Source organism: Anomaloglossus baeobatrachus, chromosome 1, assembly GCF_048569485.1.
Source record: "Anomaloglossus baeobatrachus isolate aAnoBae1 chromosome 1, aAnoBae1.hap1, whole genome shotgun sequence".
NCBI classification, from domain to species: domain Eukaryota; kingdom Metazoa; phylum Chordata; class Amphibia; order Anura; family Aromobatidae; genus Anomaloglossus; species Anomaloglossus baeobatrachus.
In genome coordinates, this window is record NC_134353.1 from 526792632 (window position 1) to 526803223 (window position 10592).

The 10592-nt window shown below is 42.2% G+C and overlaps 1 protein-coding gene across 1 annotated transcript; it reads right to left on the reverse strand.

Moving 5' to 3' along the window:
* Window positions 1-489: 489 nt before the first annotated feature.
* LOC142295910 (E3 ubiquitin-protein ligase TRIM32-like) lies at window positions 490-7405 on the reverse strand. Its single transcript, XM_075339027.1, has 4 exons — window positions 7339-7405; window positions 4613-4671; window positions 3904-4443; window positions 490-902 (listed from the first exon to the last, which is right to left on the reverse strand). Exons 2-4 carry the CDS (start codon window positions 4652-4654, stop codon window positions 540-542), a joined length of 945 nt encoding a protein of 314 aa, XP_075195142.1. The 5' UTR covers window positions 4655-4671; window positions 7339-7405; the 3' UTR covers window positions 490-539.
* Window positions 7406-10592: the final 3187 nt, after the last annotated feature.

The window sequence follows — 10592 nt, forward strand, 5'->3', positions numbered from 1 at the left end:
GCCCAGAAAGAGAGCCCCACTGCCGAAAACCCTGACCGACTTTAAAGACAGACTGTACTGGTTGTTGTTTTTTGTGTACCCCTTGGCCGAAAACCAGTATCTGCTCCGGCCTGGTGATGAGTAACAGGTACGAGACCAGACCTGAACCCCCTGCCCCCTGGGTGTCACACATACTTTTTTCTTTTTCCTTATGAAGAAGAGAGGAAGCTTAGAAACGTGTTGAAGCAATAAACCACAGCATAATTATTGACCAGCATTGCTGAATAACCACTAATCATCCCTCTCTCCATCTTTTATATAGTATTTTAAGGAGATGTCTCAATATGTACCCTCCCTCTATTAGCAAGCCCCTCTGGCATCGATCATATAGTTGAACATACTTTGCAATGATTAGCATGATCAGTAATAACACATTGCTCCTACAGTAGATGAGATGTTTCTTCTTTTTTTATTGTAGGAATTCCATTTCTATTTTTTTATTTTTCCCCACTTATTATTCAAACATTACAGTACATTCTCTACAGCAAAAATGTGGTCATTTATAATGTTATCCCCTGCTTATATTTGTACATTTTCACACTGTGATGGTAACAATCAGTAATAACCAGAAGACCGTTCTTTGTTATTGTGATACCACATGGACCTTCTAGATCCTGTGTCACGACGAGAGCAACCAAAGATGAGTTTGGATTAAACATGGTGACATTGTTCTTGCCTTTATCTGCTACTAGAAAATTCCCATTTACATCCACACAAACTCCAGAGGGGTTTATAAAATTGAAATGGCTGCCATAAGTGGGTCCGATTGTCTTTTTAATTATACGTTCATTGTCTATAATCTTGAGGCAACAACCCGTGTGTTGTCCAAACAGTTGTCCTTCTGTCACCAGCAAGTCTTCATCCTATGAGAGAAAAAATATATGACAGCATTTTAGTATAGCAATGTAATCTATTAGGTGAAGCCACATGGCTTAGATATACTGGTTGTAGAATGAACTCAACTTGTCTACTCTACATTGAAAAAGGAGGGGATTATCTCGGTGTTGCCAAAGCAGAGTAGGCAGAGACTGAAGAAGGGCAACAATAAGAGGGCCATAACAAAAGAGTTGTTCCCTTTCAGAAAACGTTTTCTGATATGTAATGTTGTAGAAAACAAACTAACTGGGCTTTACTTATCCTCCTGGGTCAATCTCAGTGTCTTCACCGCTGTCTTAGGGGTACTTTGCACACTACGACATCGCAAGCCGATTGCTGCAATGCCGAGTGCGATAGTCCCCGCCCCCGTTGCAGCTGCGATATCTTGTGATAGCTGCCGAAGCGAACATTATCGCTACGGCAGCTTCACATGCACTTACCTGGCCTGCGACGTCGCTCTGGCCGGCAAACCGCCTCCTTCCTAAGGGGGCGGATCGTGTGGCATCACCTTAACGTCATACGGCAGGTGACCAATAGAAGCAGACGGGCGGAGATGAGCAGGAGGTAAACATCCCGCCCACCTCCTTCCTTCCTCATTGCAGCCGGGACGCAGGTAAGGTGATGTTCCTCGCTCCTGCGGCTTCACACACAGCGATGTGTGCTGCCGCAGGAACGAAGAACAACATCGTAACATCGGTCCTTCCGAAATTATGGAAATGACCGACGCTACACCGATGATACGATTTCGACGCTTTTGCGCTCGTTAATCGTATCAAAAACGATTTACACACTACGATGTTGAGAGGGACGCCGGATGTGCGTCACTTTCGATTTGACCCCACCGACATCGCACCTGCGATGTCGTAGTGTGCAAAGTACCCCTTAGTCTCTGTTACTTGGCTGCAGCAGTGACATCACATTCATTTTGCTGCAGCCAATCTATGAGCTCAGTGGCTCTATCCATGTAGATGGCACATGCCACTCAGAACCGCTGAGCTCAATGACTGGTTATGGTGACTTTATAGAACCATAGAATGGTAGAGTTGGAAGGGACCTCCAGGGTCATCTTGTCCAACCCCCTGTTCAAAGCAGGATTCACTAAATCATCCCACACAGATGTCTGTCCAGGCTCTTTTTGAAGACTTCCAGACACTATAGGGAGTGCCACGGACACTGCGGTGGACCTTAGAAGGGTAAGTAAAGTACAGTTTGTTTGTTTTCTTACCAAAGAACTGAACATATGAGGAAAACTGTTCTAAAAGGGACAACTCCTTTAACGCAGTCTTTTAAAGCAATACATATAGTGTTTTTACTTTCAAAACATTGTTTACTCCTTTTATACATTTTACTATTTAAAATACTAAAGTCACTATATATGGTAGAGGGGCCTTTAGACCACCCCAAATACAAGGTCTATACAAATGTCCCTCCCATTGGATGCTACATTGGGCAGTAAGGAGAACAGTATTCTCTTTTAATGATTTTATTTTGCATTTTAGAACATTTCTTTGTCATGTAAGAACAAAATACCGGCAGGCTTCTTGCTGCCCATCCCAAGTATGAGCTATGCCTATTTTATAAGTAAGTAAAACAACAAGGTTGCTTGCCAAGTTAGAAATGCTACACACAGCAGATGGTACTCAAGACAGGTTGTAACAAGCTTTCCCTTTATCAAGTACGGGCTGGTAAAAACAACAGAAAACTACAAACATTTTTAATCTTTTAGTCTGATAACGCCTTATAGAAATTCTGTGGGAACTCAAGGAGTGGTCCAGTACTTCAGTCTGCCAGACTGGTAAATTTGGCACTTCCCTTCACAATTCCTCATGCTGTTCAACAAATCAATGTAAAATGTATTGTTCAGAATATTTAACCCTTTCATGACATGCGCCATATATCTGCGGCATAAGTCGGCATAAGTTGGAAGTGGTTGTATGGAGAAGACTTTGTGGTGAGCCCCCTGGCAGGCAAGGGCTGTGTATTACAGCCAGGACCTGCCTCTAACAATCGCGGATGGAGCTTAACTCTGCACGCAATTGTTAGTATGTTACATCCTGTTGTCAAACTCTTACAACAAGTTTTAACAAACACTGGCATGGGGGCGCGCCATTTTAAGCACCCATCAGTGCACTCGTGACGTGATCGTGGGTCGCTAATGGCTTACTATGGCAGTAGGAGGTCTGCTGAAGATCGCCGTGCTTGTCAAAACAGCGCTCCTTTGAAACCTGCCTATGGCCGGGCTTCAAAGGAGACTGTGATTTTCACTGTATACAACAATGCTGTGACCTTGTTGTATATAGCACAAGTGATCAGACGATCACACCTTCAAGTCATGTAAGGAGACTATTAAAAACAATGAAAAGTAAAAGTGTAGATTGACATTGTAGCTAGTGCACAAACTTGGCCAGGCTCTGGTTATCGACCTCCTTGGCAGCAAGCTGTAAATTATGAAAGATAAAAGCTCCCATAGCAGAAGAATGACAGCAAATCTATTGCAAACGTGCTTATTATCTTGCCAACTATACCAATTTTCTAATGGGGGGAGTATTGGGGACTGTTTTGTCTAATATTTGGAAAAAAAATAATATTTACTTGATTAAAAACTTAGTACTTTTACTACAAACTGTACTTTGTATGGTACATTATATATTTTTATCATAATAGTTTAAAAAGTCCATATTACGATATATGGCTAGATATTGTTACATATATGGTGGGTGTTAGGAAAGCTGCAAAACTGCTTCTAGATTTGTATGCATTACAACTATTGCTGGTTTATTATTCTTTTTCTTGGATATGAATAAGAAACATTTTATCATAGTGTAAGTGATACATCCACTACAAATACTCGTGTGTTGGCAGCAAAGGCGCTGCAACAAACAAGTTGGAAAAAAAAACGGAGCAAAAACGTGTGCAAATACCCTTACTCTAAAATATACATTTAAAACTGAATGATGATATAATAATGGTATCATTAGAAGTCCATACCTGACCAACTGCAATATGTTCTGGCCTTTGAAGACCATCCACAACATTGGTTTTCACAATAGCATTCATTCTCCAGTCCACTCCAACAATGTGTACTTTACCCCCATCAGTCCAGTCTGTAACGGCAATACTGGTGGAGTTTACTATTGCCAATCCGTAGGAATGTTTCCAATCTGCTTTAGAGGACTTCAAAAGATGGATCATTTCTCCTTCTTTAGAAAACACTTTAATACCCTTATATCCGTTGGACACCAATAGAAGGCCTTCTTCTGTACACACTACATCTCCAAGGCAGTTGCTGCTTTCAGAACCATATGTAAATGTTTGCTTGTGCTGACCGTCAGGAGAAAACATCTGAATTTTTTGATTTCCACTGTCTTTTATGACAAGATCACCATCTAAAGTTGTTGATACGCTGGTTGGCCAGATAAACTTTCCATCTTCAGATCCGTAACTTCCCAGCTCCTTGACTAGACTATTGTAGAAAATTCTTTGTATGCCTGAAAGCTTCCAATCCTTATTAAATTCATGCATGGCTTTCTAGAATAAAATTTATATTTTTATGCTTTTGGCAATCAAACAACAACTCTGTATATTTGTTTACTCACATGCTTTATAAGGATCATACGTGTAATGCAATCTATTGGGATCTACTATTGGTAAAAAGTATACAAAAATAGAAAATGCATGCAGGAGAAATATTTAATACCTCTTCCTCATCAAGCTCCTGTAAATAGTAAGAATCTAACATGACTTGGGCTTAGCTTCCTTAGGGAGAGCATGAAGAAATACAAGAGAATGCAAAGATTAATAGACAAAAGTCATATAACAGCATGATGTATCTCATTACTTTTTTATTTAATTATTACTTGCTAAATAATTGTGAATAAAATGTGATCTATTTTATAATAAATTATGTTCCTGCACTTGTTTTTTGGTATATCTTATAATAATAATAATAATAATAATAATAAAAAAATAATAATAATAATCTATTTTTTTATATAGCGCTAACATATTCCACAGTGCTTTACATACATCCACAACACTGTCACCACTGAGGCTCACAATCTAAATTTTATATTTATTCACATTTCATGATCTTTGGCTAAGCTTAGTGACATGCATGTATATAATAAAAAATACTCCTTTCAGCATCATTGTTATTTTTCTCAAATAGTGAAGCCTAGGACACATATAGCATATGCATATAGCCCAGGTGTGGCCAATTAATTTTTCCAAGGGGCTCCATGAGAGACTGTGGTTGTTGAGACGGGCTGAACCAACCTGCAAAACTTTATTGTGCTTATTATTATTGTTTTATATTAATTTTTATCACTTACTGTTGAGCAGAATTAAGTATCTTGACTCTTTGCTACATTTAATATATGTTACGATATGTAACATATATTCTTACCTATGGCAGCTAATCAAAACCATATAATTTACTGCTTTTTATAAAGCTTATATACCCCCTCAAACAGTATGATGCCCCCTCAAAACCCCCTTCACAGTATGACTTCTCCACACAGCTCCCTTTATTATATCCCACAAAGCCGCCAATGCATAATGATATCCCCACTCAACTCCTTAACATAGTATTCTGTCCCCACACGGCCCCCTTACACAGTATTATGTCCCCACACATGCCCCCAAATCAGAATGATGTCTCCACAATGTCCCATACAGAGTATTACTGTAGGTCATCACAAAGTCCCCATACAGAATGATGTCCTCACACAGCCCCCCATTCAGAATGATGTATCACCACAGCCCCTATACACAGTATTATGTCATCACACAGCCCCCATGCAGAATGATGTCCCCACATACTGTACCTCCTTATACAGAATTGTGTCTTCACATGGCCCCTCATTCAGAATGATGTCATGACACATCCACCTTCACAGAATGATGTCCCCTTACATATTATTATGTACCCCATACATCCCCCACTGAGAATGATGCACCTCATGCAGAATATTATGTTCCCACAAAGTCCCCCATTCAGAATAATGTCCTCACACAGCCACTTTCACAGAATGATATCCCATTACATATTATTATGTACCCCATACATCCCCCACTGAGAATGATCCACCCCATGCAGAATATTATGTTCCCACACAGTCACCCATTCAGAATGATGTTCTCACACAACACTCTTACACAATATTATGTCCCCAAACAGTCCTCGATTTAGAATGATGTCCATACACAGTCCCACATTCAGAATAATGTCCTCACACAGCCTCCTTACGCAATATAATATCCCTAACCACCCATCCCCCTCAAAAGTATGTAAAATAAAAACCTGCTCCTTTCATACACTCTGTATTGAGGTACAGCACGCCTGTGGCATTCTGAGATGCCCAGGCTCAATAATAAAAGATGGAGCAGTCCGTTCCCTTGTTCCATCATTGTTATCACCAGTATGTGACTCCAAGGATACTGATACTAATGAAAGTGAGACCCTGTGTGGAGGGCAGGATACCAGGGCATAAAGCCCTTTGGCTGTCCCAGTCCACGGGCAATACCAGTACAGCCAATGGCCAACGGGCCACACTTGGCCAACGACTGACCTACACATTTCTTAATGGTGCCTACTTTTTTGGATACTTTTCTATTAAAGTCAATGATAGGCAGGCCTATAAAAAAGTGAATGTGCAGTAGCTATCCAAATGATCTAATAAGCTTCTAAAAGTTCAAGTTTATATTCTGATCTTCAAAGAGACATAAAATATTATTAGTCCAAGTTACAGAAAGACCTGGCTGTTAGAAGAATTTAACTATTTTGTAACAAGTCATGTAAAATATTAAAGACAAGAGCTCAAGCAATACGGAACTAAAGTGTGACATTGGTATTTTTATCATTACATAGGGGGTCTACGGGTCTAGTTTCTCCTTGAGGAGAGTACCAAGTCAGCATAAGAAGACTTATAACCCTATTATAAGCCGTGTAATTCTCCTCTGGGAATTAAAATGTGCATATCTGCAGAAGCCTTTTTGGACATTTTCTGCATGTAAAAATGCTGAATATTGACAGAATTCCATAGACTTGAATGGTGAATATACTAATAATGCTGCATCTTAACTGAACTAATAGCCACTGTAGTTGCAGATCTACTGTACTTCATAGCTTTTTAGAAAAGTCCACTAAAGTGATGAGTTTATTGGCCACGATATGTGTTTATACAAATATAGTTATCACATTTATCGGCGTTTTATAACATTAATTACACCAGTGAAGGCTATGCCTGAAGGATCAGGTGAATTTTGGACCTGAAACTAGAGATACCACAACCATTTGTCATTTTAAGCAAATGCTATAATCCTTCATGTGCACAGGGCTACACTGTATATGTGTCTATGACTAATGACCACGTATATTTTCGTGCAATTCTACAAAATTTAATGCTGCAATGACTTGCTTACCTATTGTGATGCTAGCATCCCCATAGACAGAAGCCTGTAGAAAGCGTGAGTGAGCCGGCTGGTACAGTATCTGTCTTATCCCATTGCAGTTACCATGGAGCAATACCCATGGCCCCGTGCTGATACACATCAGAATATCCAATTTGTTCAGCTCAGATATATTTCACACTCCCTACTGACAAAGTAACAACTTGTTTGTGTTCTGCTCACTTCATGGTTCCTTGGAAACTCACAATGTTGTATTCTCTGACACTAATGTCAATATGGAATTATTTGCACAAAATGCCAGTCTTTCTGGGTGAAGCTTTCAGTAAACACTACTACTGACAGATGGGGTGTTGACTTGTTACCATGTGGTAGGTTTATAAATTCTGCGAAAATACATTACAGTGTTATGTGTTTGTCTAGAGACTTACTGCACGCTTATTTCCTCCATAAATGCCATTACAGTTTACATTACACTAAAGCTGGCCATTCGGAAGCAAGCTCATTGTGGCAGGAGAAGCCAACTATCCAGTGTGAAGTAGGGGCTCCGAACTCTCCTCTAACAGTAAATGTTGCGGAAGCTATGGATCTGTGACGCCCCTAAACTAATTAGGGTGTCACAGGGAACTGCACTCCTTTCCCTTATAGTGCAGAACTCGCCCTCCATGGTTCTGGGATCCTAACCTTTGGTATTGCTCCATTAGCATTCAAATCCTAACCAGACCTCACACCACACCCTGTCAGGCACACCAGTGGGTGGTCTAGCTGGAAAAAGGCCACCCGCCTAGGGGTCAGGCAGACTGGTTGGAGGGACATAGTCAGTTGAGAGGTAGCCCTCAGAGAGTGAGGAGCTGAGGGAGTTGGAGTTCCTTGGGAGACTTTGGTTAGGTCGCAGATGGTGGTCTGGGACCGGAAGAGTCAGAGACCCGGTCGCGGGGTATTGGAGTATTAGAGAAGGGTGCCCAGACAGTTTTGGAGAACGGTCGGCACCGGAAAATGTAGTAACCGGACTGGTACCGAGCACGGCGGGGTACTGGACCCTAGATCAGGGAGTAGCTTCACGCAACCTGATAATTAACCTGTGAAGGATAGTCTCTTTATGAACTTTCCCCAAAAGTTCAGAGATTGAAGGCACCAACACAACAAGGGGGATAGGGCTTTCCAGCTTATGTGGCCCACTGAGATCCCAAGTGTCAGCCATCGAAAGCACAGCTCCTCTAACTAATTGTGGGGAGCGGGACCCCAAAAGCTTCAGGCTGAGGGGTCACTCAGAAAAGTCTAAACTCAGTGCATGGAGGCAGATCCAGAACCATCAGCAATACCCACGGGAACGGATTCCCGGACGAGCTCCCCCAAGTGGCAGCGGCACCCAGAGACTTGGTTTACTCCCGTGTCAGGGTCTGATTAATGGAAGCACCAACATCCACACGGCCTGAGTGAGTACGCTGCGCTCCCCTAAATCTGCCCGCCTGGCCTGCACCACACTCCCCAACACCTCCACCATCCACAGTCTCGGGGCCTCCCCTACACGTGGAGGGAACGTCATCTGGCTGCCCCACTCCATCTTCCCAGGGTACTCCCATCGGCAGCGGCAGTACTCCCCTTACCGCGAACCATGGGTGGCATCACGAAAACTAATCCCCTGTAAATTGCCCCCTTTCACTTTCGAGTGAGAGCAAGCCCCCAGGTCCAGAGACCATCGAGCAACAGCAACCCCGGATCCGAGCAATCCGACTGCTGCAGGGGCGGTACAGACCATGTGGTGGAATGTCATTTACGCTATCCTATTGTTATTATGAAGTTAACTTTCTTCCAGAGCTGTCTGGTCCGAGCTTATTCCCCTATCTTATTGAGAACACATGCACACTCAGATGATCCGAACGTTCATGTGTATGAAGAGGTCCGGCAGGTAGCTATAGTTTGGCGAACAGCTAAGTGCACACAGGGCATCTTTTGCTGTGTTTTTGGTGTGTTTTTGAGGTTACAAAGATGCACCTAAATGCATGTATTTCCTTCCCAAAGTCATTGAGATTTCTATTTTGCTGTCCACACTGGGCATCTTTTGTTGGCTTCATCTTGGCTGCGGTTTTCAAGATGCACCATGTCAATTCTTTTTGCATTGTTACTGAGTTTTTGAGCCCTTCCAGTCAATAGATTTCACTTACATTTCGCATTGGGCGAAACGCGGTAAAAAGTGTAAAAAACGCATGCGTTTCTGATGCGTTTTTGCCGCTGGTGCATTTTCAGACAATGAGATGCAGTCTCAAGATGCACTGAAAACACACATAACAATAGATGCCCTGTGTGAACATAGATTAAGGATAAGGATCTGGTTAAGACTTGAAGTGAAACCTTAAATACGCAGGATTTAGCTCATTGATTTCACTCAGTTTTGAAAATATGAAAAATTGTTTATTTTATCATCGTTTTTTGTCTGTTAAAGGGTACTTGACAGTTGATACATGATGCCCAATGCACTGCATTATCTCAGCCAGATATGGTTGAAATCATACAGCGAGTGTCTGCTATGGGAACATGGTCTGAATATATCACATCTCCTGGGCCGGGGAGGAAGCAAAGTATTACAGACATTACAGCATAGTATCACAGGTGCGTAAAATATGTTTAAAAGCAAATATTTTTGCACTGAACAGACAGAGGAGGACAAATCCGGTGACAGTGACACATAATCAAACATTACATATGCTACTTACATCTGAGTCCTCTAAAGGTCTTATTTCTGAACTATACAAAAGATTACTACCTGCCCATCTGGAGACATACCCACTGACTGTTAAAAGTAAATGGGAATGGGACGTTGGTCCCCTGACGGAAGACCAGTGGTCCGACATTCTAGAACAGGTCCCTAAACTGGCGGTCTCTGAGTGCCAAAGGCTTTCTCAAATATATCTCATCCACAGGGTATATGAAACTCCCAGCCTATTATTCAGGATGGGACTTAGGGGTACTTTGCACACTACGACATCGCAGGTGCGATGTCGGTGGGGTCAAATTGAAAGTGACGCACATCCAGCATCGCAGGCGACATCGTAGTGTGTAAAGCCTAGATGATACGATTAATGAGCGCGTAATCGTATCATCGGTGTAGCGTCGGCGTAATCCATAATTACGCTGACGCGATGGTCCGATCTTGTTCCTCGCTCTAGCAGCAGCACACATCGCTGTGTGTGAAGCCGCAGGAGCGAGGAACATCTCCTACCGGCGTCACTGCGGCTCCCGTAGGATATGCGGAAGGGAGAAGGTGGGCG

Bases quoted from the DNA above. Each gene is read 5' to 3' on its own strand.
- LOC142295910 (XM_075339027.1), bottom strand. From the start codon at position 4,654: ATGTTAGATTCTTACTATTTACAGGAGCTTGATGAGGAAGAG. The intron at 4,444-4,612 runs GTATTAAATATT...ATTTTATTCTAG, and splicing joins AGGAGCTTGATGAGGAAGAG to AAAGCCATGCATGAATTTAA. The intron at 903-3,903 runs GTATGGACTTCT...TTTCTCTCATAG, and splicing joins AACATATTGCAGTTGGTCAG to GATGAAGACTTGCTGGTGAC.